The 18060-nt window shown below is 40.4% G+C and overlaps 2 protein-coding genes across 18 annotated transcripts in view; both read left to right on the top strand.

Annotated features, from left to right (window-relative positions):
* USP54 (ubiquitin specific peptidase 54) overlaps window positions 1-13672 on the top strand; it is a 115774-nt gene extending 102102 nt beyond the window's left edge. For 12 of the 17 annotated variants that reach the window (XM_047702250.1, XM_047702252.1, XM_047702253.1 and 9 more), the window contains 4 exons: window positions 6244-6368; window positions 6689-6829; window positions 10118-10304; window positions 12343-13672. In XM_047702250.1, coding sequence (XP_047558206.1) covers window positions 6244-6368; window positions 6689-6829; window positions 10118-10304; window positions 12343-12902 — 1013 coding nt within the window. In that variant the 3' untranslated portion in view covers window positions 12903-13672. The remainder of the gene's footprint in view (window positions 1-6243; window positions 6369-6688; window positions 6830-10117; window positions 10305-12342) is intronic. The other 5 variants (XM_047702263.1, XM_047702261.1, XM_047702258.1 and 2 more) reach the window with 2 other exon arrangements.
* A 1753-nt stretch (window positions 13673-15425) lies between these two features.
* Window positions 15426-18060, top strand: part of PPP3CB (protein phosphatase 3 catalytic subunit beta) — a 55494-nt gene continuing 52859 nt past the window's right edge. The window contains 1 exon segment of the mRNA XM_047702285.1: window positions 15426-15603. Within this exon segment, the coding sequence (XP_047558241.1) occupies window positions 15519-15603 (85 nt within the window). The 5' untranslated portion in view covers window positions 15426-15518.

Here is an 18060-nt window from a genome sequence, read left to right as displayed (position 1 = left end):
ATTAAGGTATGTTTTTTAGGATATGGATCATAGTGTAGACTTTGCAGTACTGTTTATTAAGTGCTCCCTGGGTACACGGGACAGAGTAGTATGGGAAAAATTCCAAAGAATGAGGAAAAGTTAATATCTACCTCAATTAGCTTTCTGTCTGAGGAAGAAAGAATATACAAATGTCAAGTATTTTATGCATAATAATAAACACAAATAAAAGAATATATTGCAATTAAAATTAAACTAACTGAATGTCAAGCAATTATATTACCAAAAAAATCCCAAACAAATAAAAAACTTACATTACCTAAAATAGGAAATTTTTCATCGTAGATGCTTTTGAAAATACATAAAGTAACAAAAATCATCGATAATCCCACTCATAATTCCATTAGCTTACTTCTGGCTTTGTTTTTTTATGCATATATACGATATATTTATTTATTCTTACAAAATCATTGCAATATATGTATGTGGTTTATTCTCATGATATTTTTACATTATATTCATAAGCATTTTCCCTTTGAAAAAACTACTTTTAAGGACTGGCAATATGCTGCATATGAATATACTGCAATACATTCAACCATTTTACTATACTTCATATACTTTGAATTTTTAGATAAATAGATAATGACTATCTTTATATGTAAGTGTTTGGCCACAATTCTGATTAGCTCCGCAGAATAAATTTCCAGAAGGATAATAACTAGTTGAAGGTTATATATGTTTATAAATCTCTTGATATGTACTGGTAAATTAGCCTTCAGGAAAATTATGATTCTGAAAGAGTACCTACTACACATTACTCTTTTGCTTAAGAGGGAACAAAAATTAATTAAAAAAAATCCATCTGGGGCGCCTGGGTGGCTCAGTGGGTTGAGCCGCTGCCTTCAGCTCGGGTCATGATCCCAGGTCCTGGGTTCGAGCCCCACATCGGGCTTTCTGCTCGGCGGGGAGCCTGCTTCCTCCTCTCTCTCTGCCTGCCTCTCTGCTTACTTGTGATTTCTCTCTGTCAAATAAATAAAAAAAAAAATCTTTAAAAAAAAAAATCCATCTGATGAGTCAGTCCTCAAAATCCTTGTCAAACCAAACTAGCCTTTATTTTAACATAAAGAAGTGATCAGGAGGAATAAATCAGGAAGTAGGTAATGAAGGGAAATGTCAACTAGGATCTTTGTATGATAGAATATATCTCTAGGGGAGTCCCTCTTTATCTTATTGTAAAGCATTTTTTAAGTACCAAGGTACTTTCTCACCCCAGCTTTATTGATATAATTGACAAATAACATTGTATAAGGTTAAGGTGTACAGTGTGAAGGTTTGACACATGTATCTTGTGAAATGATTACCACAATAATGTTATTTGACACAACCATCACCACAGATAAATTATAGTTTTTTTTTGGTAAGGACATTTAAGATCTACCCTCTTAGCAACTTTCAGGTAAATAACACGATATTGTTAATTACAGTCACAATCCTGTACATTAGATTCCCAGGATTTATTCATCTTATAACTGGAAGATTATATCCTATGACCATCACCTCCCCATTTCCCTATCGTCCAGATACTATCAACTACCATTCTGTGTTTCAGTAATTTGTCTCTTTTTAGATTCCACATATAAGTAAGATCATGTAGTATTTGTTTTTCTCTTATTACTTAAAAAAAAGCTTTATTGATATATAATTTACATGCCATACAATTCACCTACTTAATATGTATAATTCTGTTTTTTAAGTATATTCACAGAATTATCCATCCATCACCACAATCAGTTTTAAAGTGTTTTCATCACCCCATAGAGCACCTGGGTGTCTCAGTGCGTTAAACATTGGGCTCTTGATTTTAGCTCAGGTCATGATATCAGGGCTATGAGATCAAGCCCCACATTGGGCACATTGAGCATGGAGCCCAATGTGGAGTCTGCTTGAGATTCTCTCCCACTCTGTACTCTCCCTCCCGCCCAGCACATGCTCTCTCTCTCTAAAATAAATAAGTAAAAATTTTAAAGTGTTTTCACCACCCCAAAAAGAAACCCAGTACCCATTAGTAGTCATTCCCCATTTCCCTTTACCCCTCTCTCCTCCGGCCCTAGGCAATCTATAACCCATTTTCTGTCTATAGTTTTGCCTGTTTTGGACATATGATATAATGGAATTGTACAGTATATGGTGTTTTGTGAGCAGATTAATTTTCATATTATAGTTTCTTTTTTTTTTTAAGATTTCATTCATTCATTCATTTGAAGAGAGTGAGAGTGAGAGCAGAACACAAGCAGGGGGAGTGGGAGAGAGAGAAGTGGGCTTCCTGCCAAGCAGGGAGTCCAAAGTGGGGCTTGATCCCAGGACCCTGGGACCATGAGCTGAGCTGAAGGCAGATGCTTAATGACTGAGCCACCAAGATGCCCCTAATTTTGACATTATAGTTTCTAAAGAATTATATAAACATTGTCCTTGACATATATTTCTAAATTTCACAGAATTTTGAAGTTAGGCAGACATCATCTTAAAAATAACTTTTTGTTATAGAAAATTTCAAATACATTCAAGAATAATGTGTTAATGTTACAATAGTCCTCCAATAAGCCAGTACTTATCACTAGCTTCTGCAGTGATTATCTTAACCATTTATCATATGGCTAATTCTTAACCATTTATCATATGGCTAATTCTGATATAGCTAAAGTGCCTCCCTCTCCCCCTACATTTCCCCTCCCTACTGGATTATTTTAATACTATTTATTTATTTAATTATTTATTTTAGAATGTTTTATTTATTTATTTATTTCCTTAAGTTATCTCTGTACCTAGTATGGGGCTCAAGCTCATGATCCCGAGATCAAGAATTGTGCAGAGGAAAGTTGTGTAGAGTCAGCCAGGTACCCCTCTACTGAATTATTTTAAAGCAAATCCCAGACATTTTATTATTTCATCCGTAAACAATTTGGAATGCATCTCTAAGAAATACTCTTTTTTTTATAAGGCAAAACTATAATATTATACCTAAAAAATTAACAATAATTTTTAATATAATACAGTAACTGGCCAGTATTCACATTTTTTCAATTGTCCCATAAATGCCTTTTCATAGTTAGTTTATTTCAAATTAGGATTCAAACAAGATCTTCACATTGCATTTTGTTGATTTGTTTCAAGGCTTTATTAGTCTATAAAATTCCTGTCTTTTTTTCCCCTTGTCAAAGGGGAAATTTGGCCATTTGTCAAGTCCACATTCTAGATTTTACTAATTATATTCTAGTAGTTTTTATTTTTTATTATTTATTTATTTATTTATTTTTTATTTGACAGAGAGATCACAAGCAGGCAGAGAGGCAGGCAGAGAGAGAGGAGGAAGCAGGCTCCCCGAGAGAGCAGAGAGCCTGATGCGGGGCTCGATCCCAGGACTCTGAGATCATGACCTGAGCCGAAGGCAGCGGCTTAACCCACTGAGCCACCCAGGCGCCCCATATTCTAGTAGTTTTTAAAACATGTTCTTTTTTAAAACATGTTCTTCTCAATTTTTTGTAATCTGGTAGTTTAGGGGTAGAGGCTTGATTAAAGTCAGGTTCAATTTTTTTTCTTAAGTTTTATTTTATTAAGTAATCTCTGCACCCAATGTGGGACTTAACTCACTACCCCAAGATCAAGAGTTGTGCGCTCCTCTAGTCAGACAATCCTCCGTTGTGTTTTCTTTTCTTTTTTTTTTCTTTTCTTTCTTTTTTTCTTTTTTGTTAATAAGAATATCTTAGAGGTGATACTTTGTATTTCTTTTTTTTTTTCTAATATTTATTTATTTATTTATTTGAGAGAGTGTGTGTGCATGCATGAGCAGGGGGCAGGGGCAGAGGGTGATTGAGACAGAATCTCAAGCAGACTCCCCGCTGAGCAGGGAGCCTGACACGGGGGCTTAATCTCAGGACCCTGAAAGCATGACCCGAACTGAAATCAAGAGTCAGATGCTTAACCACTTAGCCACCCAGGTGCCCTACTTTGTATTTCTTCTTATATCAGGAAATGTATGATGTCTAGTAGTTTTTCTTCTTGTAACTGTTGATCCATGTGTAGACATCATCCTAACTCTGTCTTCTATCAAATCCATATATCCCCTCAACAGTACTCTTTACAGGTGGCCATCTTCACCTCTGCTGAAGTATCTTTAAAAGAATCAGCCTGTTCCCTTCAGGAGGTTCCAGCAGCCACCTCCTTGTCTAGTAATCAGACTTTATTAGAAGAACATCACATTCTAACGATTACAGCTGTAATTCTTAAATCTGGCTGCCCATAATAGTCACCCAAGGAGTGGCTTTTTAAAAAACAGAGAAATAATTTTTATAAATGGGATGACAGCACACATGCTGTTTTTATTGTAGACATTTTCTTATTTATTTCTCCTCTTGTTACATAAATTCCTACCATTTATCCTCCACCTTCTAGGGAATAATGTAATGTGCATATTTCTGTATTTTTCTGTTCATTTAATCCTATGTAGACTTACATATACAGTAGGGTTTTTTGCCTCGGGATATTACAAATTCTTTTTTTCCTTTTAAGTTAACAATCCTTCATGAAAATTCCTCCAGGTCATCTAGTTTAACTCGTTCATTCTTTTTAGTGAGTGGCTGGGCATATTTGATAGTGGAGATATCTTAGTGTATTTAGTCATTCTGCTATCGATGGGCTTTACTTCATTTCTAGTTTTTTGGCTGCTACAAAGAATGCCTCCATAAACTGGTATTTTTGTTTCTTATTCCTAGGAGTAGAGTTGTTGGATAAAAGGGTAAATCATATTTTCAATTTTAATGGATATTTTTAAACAGGTTTTTTTAGGAGGACTATAACATTTCAAATTTCCTTCAACAATGTTTGGGGATATTCTCCTATACTTTCTGGGGAAGCCTTTGTTTTATTTATTTTTAAATATTTTATTTTTAAATAATCTCTATGCCCAACTCCTAACCTAGAGATCAAGAGTCACATGCTCCAGTAACTTAGCCAGCCAGGTGCCCCTCCAGGAAGCCCTTTAAAAATAAGTATTCCCAGGCTCACCACAAAGATTCTGATTCAGGAGGGCTGTGGAGAGCTAGAGGAATCTGTATTTTTACAGCTCCTAGATGAATCTGAGGTGGTATTAGAACTTCTGTACCAGAAAATACTAAATAATATATATTATTATTTATTATATTATTTATTTAATATATTTATTTATTTATTTAAATTATTATATTTAAATTAAATTTATTTAATAATAATTATTTATTATATTATTATATAATATATATTATATATATATTATTAATATAATTAATATTAAATAATATTTTAGCTTGGCATCAGGAATATCCTCCTTTAGCCAGATACATGTATTAGAATCAAAATATCAAATCAAGATGTGAATTGGTGATAGACATACATTAAATGTAGGTCAAGGGCATGTGCATTTTCAGAATGGAAGGCTTAATTAGTTGTATTGGGGCGAGCCCCTTGGGAGTCACATATCCAGTTTGGAGCAGTTCTTAATAATCTAGCAAAATTTTTAGGAAGAGATAAGCATTTAGTGATTGTTTAGAATTTAAGCAGTTAATGATTGAGAGAATCTGATGGGGAAATAAAAGGGTGTTAAACATTCAAAATGTCATTGAAGAGTTCTTGCTCATAGTAATAGGAAGTGAAATCAAGAGACTTGAATTTTAATTCTGATTAAACTACTTACTACCTTTCAAACCCTAGAACTCATTTTCCTGTTATATAAAATGAGGAGGTTTGATAAATGATTATTATATTCATCTCAATTTCTAAATAGACTGAAGATAATGTTCCCTTTGTCATCACAGACACTCTAGAGAACAACTGTGTTAGACAGTTTCCTCTGTATATATTATAAGTCTTGGGCACAAATCCGACAGAAGCAAAGCTGCTTGTATTTAAAAAATTGAAATGAGGCAAGATGGGACATTCAGCTGTCTTTCTACAGAGCCCCTTTTGTACAAGTTCTTCAAGGCTTGTGTCCTGAGACCCTTGTTGGCCTATAGGAAACTATCCATATTCTGAAATTGTTTCTACATTGTAGGAGCACATCTCTATTCATTTCAGGAATACATATTTGTTATTTCATGAAAAGAACTCCTGAGGGTTTTTTGTTTGGTTGGTTGGTTGTTTTTGTTTTTGTTTTTGTTTTTTGCTGTCAAGCTGACGTTAGGCTCCAGGAGAAGAGATGGCTTCAACTTGTATTTATGTTTTCCTCCTCAGGCTCTGCAGATGGTGTGGGGAGGAGGTTGCACTCAGCCCCTGGCCTTGGTCTCTCAAAGACCCCAACAGCAGAAATGGAGCACAGTCTCCATGAAACCAGCACAGTGCCTGCTTCTGCTTCTCAGGTAGCAGCCTCAGGTCCTACAGTGCTGGCATGGGGTGGTGCGTTGGGAAAGGAAGTGTTGAAAGATATGAGTGGTAGGGTTGGTGGTAAGGCAGGAGCATGGTAATGTGGGGCTGTTGGAAGAGAACAAGGTCTATGATTGGACTTCTTTTAAATGAGAGGAGATTGCCACATGGCCACTACCTTTCAAATACATCTAATTCAGGTTGCTAGTAGTGAGGTCTTTACCCTATTTTCTCCCATACCCCTGGGGACAGGGTCTGTGGGAAAACCATAGGTCTGGTGTTTTGTGTCTGCCTGTGTGTGTCTGTGTGTTTGAAGGCTGCACCTTGCCGAGGCCCCAGGAGGGAATATGGGGAGGATGATCAATACGGTGCAGAGAACTTTCACCGCATCTCACGCAGTCTCAGTGGCACCGTTGTCTCAGAGAGGGACGAGGCTCCAGTCTCTTCCCACAATTTTGTAAGTAGAATCAGGGTCTGTCTATTCAGAGCACCCTCTTTCTTTTGCTAAGATAAAAATACAGTGTAGGTAGAGGGGCGGGGGAAACTAAAAGTTATAATTTGGGGGAAGGCCATGTGCATTCAGCAAAAATGATGACACAGTCATTACTTTATTGACACACATTTTGTTGGAGCCCAGGGGAATGTCACTTCGTAGCAGTTATGGAAGGTATATTATAGGGTTCCCTAGGGTGAAAAGAGTCCTAGTAGCCTAGTAGCCTTGAGTCTCAGAAGCAATGGCTGCTGATTGGGTCAAAACCCGTTGCACTAATCAAGGGAAGAAGGGAAGACATGGGATGGGATATTGTTTTTGCCTTTTCCTCCCCATTCCAGTATAAGATTGAGTGGGGTCTGGTATGCTTTCATGCTAAAATGAAGCAGGTGCAGTAGCAAGAAAAGGAAAGTGATATAAAACAGTCGTCCTCGAGGCTTTTCATATGGAATCAATGCAGTGATCTGTAGGTGAAAGGGACAGGGACACTGAAGTCAGCAGAAATCAATAACAAATATTTTCAGTGACTGGGTTTATAAATTATCCTTTTGAGAATTCCAAACACTTGCCCAAGGCAAGTTGAGTTTTGATTACAATGGAGGTCAGGATGCAAAGCTCCAGCGCATTAAAGCTTGTTCACCAGGTGGGTTCAATAAAAATTGAAAAAACAGTTTTAAATACATGATAAAAAAATTAAATGGTGTAAAGGATATATAGTGAAAACTAAGGCTCTGTCCTACTAGGCCTTCAGATCCAGTTTCCCTCCCAAGTAACAGTCATGTTTTTCCAATTTATTGTTCAAAATTTCCTAAACAACTCTAAACACCTTGCCGTTCTTTTTGGGATAGGTGGTTGTTTCTGCCTAGCATTTGTTCTTATGTACTGTTAGTGAATTTAATGGCAGATTGTTATTTTTCTAGGGAGTTGGCTTCCTCTCTCCTGACTTCTATGTATCATTAATTTATTCACTGATTCATTCTTTAAAACAAATGCTGATTGGGCATGTGTTGTAGGTATTGTGCCAAGTGCTGGGGATACAGTGGTGGGTGAGCTAGATGTAGTCCCTGGTGTCATTGCCTTTACAGTCTACCTGGGGAGACAGATAAATAATTATAATATGATAGGATTTAATGCTATGGAAGCATAATAGAAGGGACATCTAAACCAGATTTGAGGGATCAAGGAAGCTTCCTGAAGGAAGTAAAGCAACTATAGCAGGTAAAGGAACTTGAAGCAGATACTCACTGAATCAAAAGCCACTCATTTGGTATGCAGAATTAAATTCTGGGGAGGGAAGGACAGTGTTGACAAATGAGACTGGAAAGAATATAAAGAAGAGTCATATCATGAACCACCGTATGGAGTTTGGGAGGATAGAGAGAAATGGACATGTTGGAGAGCCAAAGAGGAAGTGAAAATCATTGGGATTTGGTGCCTGATTGGATATATGGAGAGGAGAATCATGGAGGAATCAACCCAAGAATTACGGGTTGATAATGATGTATTTGAGGGAAGAGATATGTATAATTTTGGATATATTATGCTTGTGATATCTGGTAGGCCTTTGGATGTGACACTTTTAAAGCTTGAAATCAAGATTCAAGAATCATAGCCATTGAAAAGAGGAAAAGAATATTGTGAAAAGAGGAGAGAAGCCAGGATATATCCCTGATGAGTATCATATTTAAGTGGTTCATCTGAAGAACCCTTAAAAGAGTGAGGACCAGAGAGATAAAAGGGAAACTAGGAAAGTGTGGCATCACTTTCTTCTGTGCAGGAGAAAGGAATAGTTTGCTATGTCACATACTGAGAGGATTGGCACCTGGTCCTTAGGCTGTATGGTAAATGTCTCTATAATGTACCATGCTGTGGTAGGTACTATGAGCATGCCCTGATGAAATAATTCTGCCCTTGATTGGCTTACAACCTAGTTGGGAAATAAGATATGCTGGTATGTAGATTATTTTATTTGATTTATTTGTTAGGTGCGTGTAATGTTCCAGGTTCTGTTGAGGGTACTAGGAATACTGGAGTAAAAAGAAATATATTCTACCAGGGGAGAAAGACAATAAACAAGTAAACACCAAACAATGTGTAATTGAGAAGAATAGAACAAAGCAAGGGGAGAAGGACTAAAGAGGTAATAGTGGTTATTCTCAGTGGTTATTGAGGGAAACCAGCTCTAAGAAAATAACATTTGATCAGAGACTTCAGTGATATGATGGTGTGAGCCATGAAGACTATTCCAGCTAACAGAAACAGTTAAGTGAAAAAGCCCTGAGTTGGAATAATCTTGGTGTGTTTGAAGGAACATTAGGAAAGTTGAAGTGAAAAATGGTAGAGAAAAAGTGAGAAAGATCAGCATTGCTAGCACATAGCAACTTGCAGGCCACAATAAGGAAGTAGCAGGCTTGGAGATAGGAAGATCAGATTGGAGGCTGTTGCCCTGGTCTGCTTGAGCTTAAATATAAAAACCGTTGGTAGAAATAGTATTTCTTGACAAAGGCAACTAATGGAATCATGGATGAGAAGTGCAAAAGTAAGGGCAATGTCAACATTTGAATCTAGGTGACAGGAAAATGTGGTACCAGGAGGTGCAGCTTGGAAGGATGTTGGTTTGATTTTGGACATATTAGTGTTTTAAGAGTTAAAGGGGATATTTCTGAGACTTTGCCATGAAAATGAGATGAGTGGAGTACAGGACAGGACACAAGCATCAGTGATTACAAACTTGAGTGGCAGAAGACTGGAGTGTAGCAGTGACAGGAGAGAAGGTGGAGTAGTAGAATTCCTGATTATACATTTAGGGAGATACATTTTTAGTTCCCAGTATTTAAAGTGTACAGAATTTTCTTTTTCAGTCTTGGGCTTTCTTATTTTTCTTTTCTCTTTCTTATTTCTCTATTTTAAAATTTCTATCTCAACCTGATTCTAGTGTTAGCATTAAAGAGTTTGCCAAAGACCTAGATGGTAGGGTTGGGAAGATGAGGGCTATGAGAGAGACAGGTTAATGGAAGAGGATCTGAAGTTCCATGTCTCCAGTTCCTAGCCATCTAGGGATATTCCTAGAGGGGCTGATGGAAAGAGTGACTGAGTAAATTGGGTCCCTCTACAGAGCTAGGCATATTGGTACTCTAATCCCCTCCATCTCTCCCGGCTTGCCTCACTGTGTTTACCCAACCATATCCGACTGTGTGTTAATCCTCATCTTTATGTTTTTTTGTTTTTTTGTTTTTTGTCTTGTCTCACTATAAGGATTCATCAAACGCGAGGAAAAAGCCTTTGGAAACCGGGCACCGTTGTTCCAGCTCCTCTTCCCTCCCTGTCATCCATGACCCTCCTGTGTTTCTCCTTGGTCCCCAACTGTACCCACCCCAACCACAGTTCCTGTCCCCAGATGTCTTGATGCCCAGCATGGCAGGGGAGCCCCATAGACCCCCAGGTAACTCTCCCCAAATCTAATTATCATGTGCCATAATGTGGTACCTTTCTAGAGACAACCTAGAAAGAGAAAATCAGTACACATACGGGGGCAGGGTGGAGTCCCGAAGTAGGTAGTAAGGGGATATGAATTACCACTTTAAGATCAAACATTGGTCAAGATGAATTGTGATTGAATCATTCTATAATGATTGATTATATATATAATGATTGATTCATTATATAATGAATAATATAGTTGGTTGGTGTAGATCCTTAGTCTAACTACCCAAGAGAATGAACAGGGTCTATCGTGATAAGCTTTTAAACCACCAAGAGGAGTTAATATCAAGTCTTTAGGATCTTCCCAAAATAGAAAGTATCATCTCTATTAGCTAGTTTCTCTCCTACTATCCCCTGAGTCTCAGCTGAGGGATAGTCTAGAAGGACAAGGAGTGAATGGGAGACCTGGAAACACCTTGTATATGGAATACCTATGCGGTGTATACAGACCCAGACAATCTTGGGAAAGGTGGATAGCATCCTTCTGGCTTTCTTTCACCCTCCATAGTAAGATTTGCTATGTTTCTTCCTCATGAAGAGGCTGAGTCTACTTAAAGCAGGAATTCTCAGTGGGAAAGGGAAAGTACTACTGGCATCCAGTGAGTGGAAGCCAGGGATGCTGTATAACATCTTACAGTGCACAGGGCAGTTTACCTCCATGACCCGCCCCCTCCCAAAAAAGTAGTATCAGCTCAAAGTATCAGTAGTGTTGAGATTGAGAAAACCCTGGCTTACAGAGGTAAATGCCCTGGGGCAGGGTATGGTGGTGGTTCTAGAACCGAAGGTAAGAGTTGTATTATAGATATGTGTCCACATTTTAGGGAGGTTTTGATAAGCAGGTCTTCTGGATAGATGGACTTCCTGTTACTTAGTGGAGCAGCCAGGTAGTCTCCCGTGTTTGGCAATTGTTACGGGCATCTGTCCCATTAGACAACATTTAGTGTAGCCTATTCTGGACTAAATGCTATAGTGAACATAGGGGAGAAAGAAGGCAACTCTCTGTTCTTAAAGAGCTCAGAGCTGTAATCAGGAGTATACTGCAGATGTTGATAGGTTATAAAATAAAGAATCGAAAGTATTTTTTATAAGTGATTTTTCTTTCTTTCTCTCTCTCTATTTTGTTGTTGTTGTTGTTGTTAGGTGCCTGGGTGGCTCAGGCAGTTGGGCATTCCAGCTCTTGTTTTCAGCTCAGGTCTTGATCTCCGGGTCATGAGTTCAACCCCTGCACTGCGTTCCATGCTGGGTGTGGAGCCAATTTAAAAAAAAAAAAATAGAAGTGACTTTTTAAGATTATGTATTTTGTTTCATTTAAGTAAAGGGGAATTAATGTATAGAAAAGGCATTCCACACTGTGTATGTGGTAGGAGTAGTGTGAACAAAAACAGAGATCTCAGGGACTGAGCAAGAATGTGAGCAGAAACAGATTAACTGGAGTAAAAAAGTACATATTAAGAAAAGCAGAGTGATGTTTTGGAGTGGTGGCTCTAAGAGTAGAGTTGTTACAGTGAGTTATATATTTGTTATATTAGGGAGCCATTCGTCGGGGAGTGGAGGAAGAATTATAGTAGAGTGAGGTAGAAGTATGACAACATTTGCCCAGGTTGGATGTAAGAGACTTGATTTTGATGTATATTAAGAATTTTTTTTAAAATATTTTATTTATTTATTTGAGAGAGAGAGAAAGCAAGAAAGCACAAGCAGGCAGAGCAGCAGGAAGAGGGTGAGGGAGAAGCAGGTTACCCGCTGAGGAGGGAGCCCTGATATGGGGCTTGATCCCAGGACCCTGCGATCATGACCTGAGCATAACCAACTGAGCCACCCAGGCTCCCCTAAGAATTTTTAAAAATGAAATTAAAAGCAGGGCTAGACTTCTTCTTTCCCATATGTGTATGCTCTTATGGCTACGGGGAGTTGAGAGGAATAGTCAGGAATGTCCTTTGGGAAGGAGAATGCCTTACTGAAGATGCTTTATCTTTGGTTTCTTTTTCTCTTCCCAGGAACTTCGAGGAGTGTCCAGCAGTTTCTGGCTATGTGTGACAGGGGTGAAACTTGCCAGGGGGTCAAGTACACAGGAAGAACTCTGAACTACCAGAGTCTCCCCCATCGTTCCAGAACAGATGCCTCTTGGGGGCCATGGTCAGACACCAGCCAGCATATTGGGGCCAGATTCCTGAGTACTCCAGGGTGCAAGCCTCAGCTGACACACACTGCCACATTACCAGAAAGACGCCAGGGCCTTCAGGTTCCTCATGCTCAGTCCTGGGGGGATATTTTCCATTCTTCCTCTCACCCTCCCATTGTTTACCCTGTGTCTCCACCATCAAGCAGTCTTCATGTACCCCTGAGGTCAACTTGGAATTTGGGTCCTGTTCCTGGTTCTCGAGTCCCTGGTCCTCGAAGAGTAGATATGCCCCCAGATGATGACTGGAGGCAAACCAGTTATGCCCCGCAGTCTGGGCCCAGGAGGACAGGGGGAGAGGAGTTTCTCTTTGTTCTAGCGGATGCTCCTGGGAGAGAGCAGGTAAGGGCAAGGGCCCTGCAGCACAATAGATGGTAAGGGTTACCCCTTTCCTTTCCTGGAGCCACAGCTTTCTCCGTTAGACTGTACTGTGGAGGAGTTAGCACCCTGCATCCCTCCAAGGTTCTGCTAGTCTCATCTCAACATAGAGTTGGCAGTTTCTCCTAGGGATACCTGGAACCCCTAACAAGACCTGGCTTCTTGAGGGGAATATTTGAAATTCCAGTTTCCATTCACCTAGCAAAAGGAAGCAACTGCTGTTTAGGGTTTTATTTGAGCCACTTTAAAGATGAATCCATATTACCCTGGACACTAGCCATTCCTTAGGATCTTAGGGTCACCATTTTATTCCTGGATCCTTTATGCCCCCACATGCACCTGAGCCTTCATCCTCTTTTCCCTACTATACTGCCAACTTCTGTTCTTTGTTTTACCCACCTATCCGTATTACCTGACCTTCTGTCTTCCCCATACCCCATCCTTGGAGGGGCATGTAGCTGTGTGGTCATGGTACTGACCATATCATTCAGGGCAGCCTACCTGCCAGGTATTATGGACTGTCGGCCTTCCCTGTCCCCCCCAAAACCTTAGGCCTAGAATTCAGAGCTGCCAACATTAACACTTGTCCTTCTGAACAGATGGAGTCAGGCACACTAACACACCTTCCTGTCCTCAGCAGCAGAGCCATTACTGCCACTTGCTCAGTCACTGTTGTAAACCCTCAGAGTCAGCTAAACTATTTTAGGGCCAAACATACTGTTTTTGTAAAGTATTTTTCATTAATAAATCTTTAAGATAGTTGTATTTAATTCCTTGTCATTTGTCTATTTAATGCCTTTTGTATGCTCTTGCTCTTTTATATTGGGGGTGGGGGGGATGTCCTGAAGAAGCAAAAAATACAAATTCCCAGTGGCCTGGGGCTCCCAGAGGAGAGCCATGGCACAGACATACATGTATATGTAACTGTGAGTGTGAGTGTGTGTGTGTGTGTGTGGCTTTTGATGAAGGTGAGGAGCTAAATAGTTTTAAGGATAATTGAAGGAAATATACTGAAGGTAGGAATCAATGGGCCCCTAAAGTGGAGTGACTTTCCTTGTTATTACTGCTGCTAGTATATTTCTTATTCCTTTCCGGCTTAGAGGCCCTCAGTATATTACATACTTCCTCCTTTCCTCCTTAGGGTGATTTTCTTGGGATTCAGACCCTCTTAGAAACTCACTCCTGATCTATGTACAAGTTTGTGATATGCCTCCTATCCCTTCCCTGTTCTCTTCCCATGGCTGCCCCTCCCTTTGCCTGCCTTATGGAATTTCTGCACTTCTCTGGTGGTTCTCAAATCTTTGAATCGGGTGGTTGTTAACAGTGAAGTGGAATAACTATTGCTTAGAAAGGTCCATTTTCACGAACTCTGCCTCACTCCCAAATTCTCCCTCTAAAAGATATTTTGTGGGCTCCCTTTGCAAAGAATACCCTTTGGACACTTACCTCCTCTTTTACCTTTTACTCCTCTTTGACCTTAAATCATTAAGATTGACAGAAAGAAGAGGTAGAATGTTTTTCTTTGAGGCCTTTGGACCACTGCTTAACATCCTCCATTGTGAACAGATTCTGAGTACATTTAGTATTCATCAGGAAGATGGGCAGGAATTTCTCACCGCACTTGGATCCTATGCCATCAAGACATAGATCTTAGTAGATACACTGGCCTCTGTCCACGATTCAGTACATCTCTTACTGTCATACACACACCTTCTAATAATTGTTGATTGAACCATCAGTCAGTTCTTGTCCCACAATCCCTTTTCCCATGAAGGTCCATCTCTATAAAGTTTCCATAAGTCAGCTGGGCTCAGATTTTGTATGTGCACAGAAGTATCATGTGAAGTATTATAAGAAACAAATTTCCAATTTCCAATTCTCTATATACTCCTCTGCCTTCCAAATCTCTGTTTTCTGAGTGGATCGAGAGGCAGGCTGTGTCCTTTTCAGGTGAATTCTGTACACTTTGAACATCTCTTGGTGTCATCCCTTCCTTTCCCCTTACCTGCTTTTGATTCTGAACCCTTGGAGCCTATTCTGCTCTACCTATATTTTAACTCTGTACCTTCAGACTCTTGACAGTTCCAGGCTCCAAACATAAGGGCCAGCTTCTCAAACTCCATTTTGAACAGTCACTTCTCTCTAGAACCTGCAATGCCTCGTCTATTTTCCTGTCCTTTACCAACCAAAGTACCCAGATTTGGTAGCCAAACTGTTATACATTTTTTTCTCTACTAGTAGATTCTGAGGTTTAAGTCTCCCCATTGTATCGGGAGCTCCAAGAGAACCAGTGTTATGTTTCCTAGCACTTATTCACTGCAGCTACTAGCAATAGATAGCCCGCCCTCTTCACTCTCTATTGTTTCTGCCTGCCCAGAATTTTAACCTGATCCCTTGGCCTCGTCCTGTTTCTCTCCCAGCCTCAGTAATTTTGCCCAGGTCCCTAGAGTCTGCCCCGCCCCCGCCCCCGCAAAGCGCGGTGCATGCCGGTCTTAGCCCCTCTGTAGGGAAAGGGTCCGCCATGTTCCCCGGCGGCGCCGCCGCTTGGCTTTGGTAGCCGCCGCCCCCGCCCCCAACCCCGCCCGGCCCAGCGCCTAGCCGAGCCCCGGGCCCAGCATGGCCGCCCCGGAGCCGGCCCGGGCTGCACCGCCCCCACCCCCGCCCCCGCCGCCCCCTCCCGGGGCTGACCGCGTCGTCAAAGGTGAGAGGTGGACGAAGCCCTGGGGGCCTGGCCTGAGGAGCTGTGTGTGAGGGCGGGCGGGAGACCGTCCCCTCCGGAGCGGGCCCGGAAGGGCGGGCGAGTGACTGGCTGTCTCCCTTGGGGAGTGGCCCCTGGGCGGGCCCCTGCTGGGCTGGGCTGAATCGGTAGCGGTGGCTCCATGGTCTCTCATGCCTTCAGGCCCGAGACCGGGTTTTCCGCTCTTGTGGTCTCCTAGCCTTAGGGGTGAGTCTCCTAGCCGCATTGAGCCCTTTTCTTTTTTCTCCTGGGCCTGTCAAAACAGCCCAGAGGCCGCGATTAGCTTCCTGCCCCGCGACAGCTGCACCCCTGGCTTCCCTGGGCGGACCGAGGGGCTTGGAGACCTTCAGCCACGCGGGGTCGGGCGATGAGCAGTCAGAAATCACCTCGGCTTTGGCCCACGCCTGCTCCCCAGTGACAGCCGTCAGTCCGATTCGCGCCTAGTTAGCGCCAGCCGCAGGGGTTCGCGCTTGGCCCTCAGGTGTCACTCCACGCGGAAACTGGGGGAACCATGTGGGATTGGACAAGTGAAGAGACAGGCAGGATTTGGGGGGCCCGGCCTTAAGTGCCGAATAGATGGAAATAAGGCAGCATAAAAGGAAAAAAAGCGGCTTGTGGATAGAAAAAACCATTTACTTAGAAAACCGGCCAACACTGGTCAAAGGCCAAAAGGGGTTACCCCTCACCTTGCGAACAAACACCCATAGAAGAAAAAATTAAATATTTCTCAGCTGGGACAGAATTTATGTTTACCCACAACAGATCAGCAGATTAATTTAAAATAGAATACTGAGGGGAAATTGTTGCTTAAGATTTCCATGCTCTCACAGAGCCATCAACTTCAAACACCGATGTGGAGGTGAAAAACAATCTGAAGTGGTTTTTCTTTACTGTGTAGCTTGGTCAATAAATTGACATCATTTTAGAATAAAGTTTTCTTTGTTGTATTACGTTTCTTTTGGAAGGCCAGATACTTCTTGTTTTCATTCAGCTTCTCGAATATACTGGCACAATGTTTAAACACTGTTAGTCCAGTTTTGAAATTTGACCAGATATGTTTCTATTAAAATACTTAAAAACAAGAAAGCCTTTTCCTTTGTGTTTTTTTTTATTTTAACTTTTCGTTTTTTAAATTAATTAATTAATTTAAAAAGATTTTATTTATTTATTAGACAGAGATCACAAGTAGGCAGAGAGAGAGGAAGGGAAGCAGGTTCCCTGCCAAGCAGAGAGCCCTATGTGGAGCTCCATCCCAGGACCCTGGGATCATGACCTGAGCCAAAGGCAGAGGCTTTAACACACTGAGCCACCCAGGCGCCCCTATTTTAATTTTTCAATTTGAGCCTCCTTTAATAATAACACTGATATGTATCCAGGCTTGTGTAGACAATTTTTAAAAGTTAGTAGTATATCCAGTTGGACCAGGCCTTGGAATGAGCTGAATAAAGAGTTTATGGAATCCTTGTCCTGAGAAATCTTTATAAAAAGAGAAGGGGGAAGAAAAAAAAAAGATTGGTAGTTCAGACTGGTTGTCCTAACATGAAATCCCTGAAGTTCTGTGGGGCTTGGGGAACAGAGACATGGTCTGCCTCTTCATTTTCTGACTGTATCCATGTTGTATTTTCATTCCTGGAGGCACTTTTCACCTTACTATTAGATAGGACAACTAGTCACATTCCCGAGCAATGACTTTGTGCTCTCCTTATGCTTGTGAATCTTCTTGTTTTTTGTTATATATATGATAATGTTTTCCTGTATTGTACTGCTTTAATACAATAAAAATAAGATTCCAGACATAAGGCATATTCCCTTAAGGGTGAGTTGTGAATCCTAGATGGTCACATTTGTAGATTATTGATATGGAATAAAAGTCATTTGATTTAGGTAAATAGGAAAGAAACTTGTTGGTGTAGAAAATTATAGTTAAATAGAGCTCATAGGTGTAACATCTCATGTGCTTATTATATTCTTCACCAAGACAACTTTCATTTCTTTATGGAATTTGTTAGCAGCTGGAATGCCTGATAAGGATCACATGTTTAGAGATGGTGGCAACAGACTGGTTTCCACTGCTCATGGAGTCTCAGTTCTGGCTTCCTCAGAAATTACTGGGAAATATACCTTTTATACAGAAATCTGGTTTTGGATTTCATCTTCAGGGTTCTTGCCTACCTTCTTTGAATAATTGTACCATCATGTTATATTTGATGATAGAGAACACCCTTGTCAGAACATACGTGACCACAGTGCTCCTTAAACTTAAGTTCAACTTATAAAATCTTAGAAGTTTAGTATGTGCTAATTTTGTATCTGTATCATTTCATAGTAGTAATATCATGGAGACCATTGTTGGCATTGAATACAAGTAGTCTTTTATTCCCTGAACCTTTTCCTTGTTTCTAAATTTTATACTTTTATACT

Source organism: Lutra lutra, chromosome 14 (genome assembly GCF_902655055.1).
Source record: "Lutra lutra chromosome 14, mLutLut1.2, whole genome shotgun sequence".
NCBI lineage: Eukaryota > Metazoa > Chordata > Mammalia > Carnivora > Mustelidae > Lutra > Lutra lutra.
This window is presented reverse-complemented; position numbering and strand designations above follow the sequence as displayed.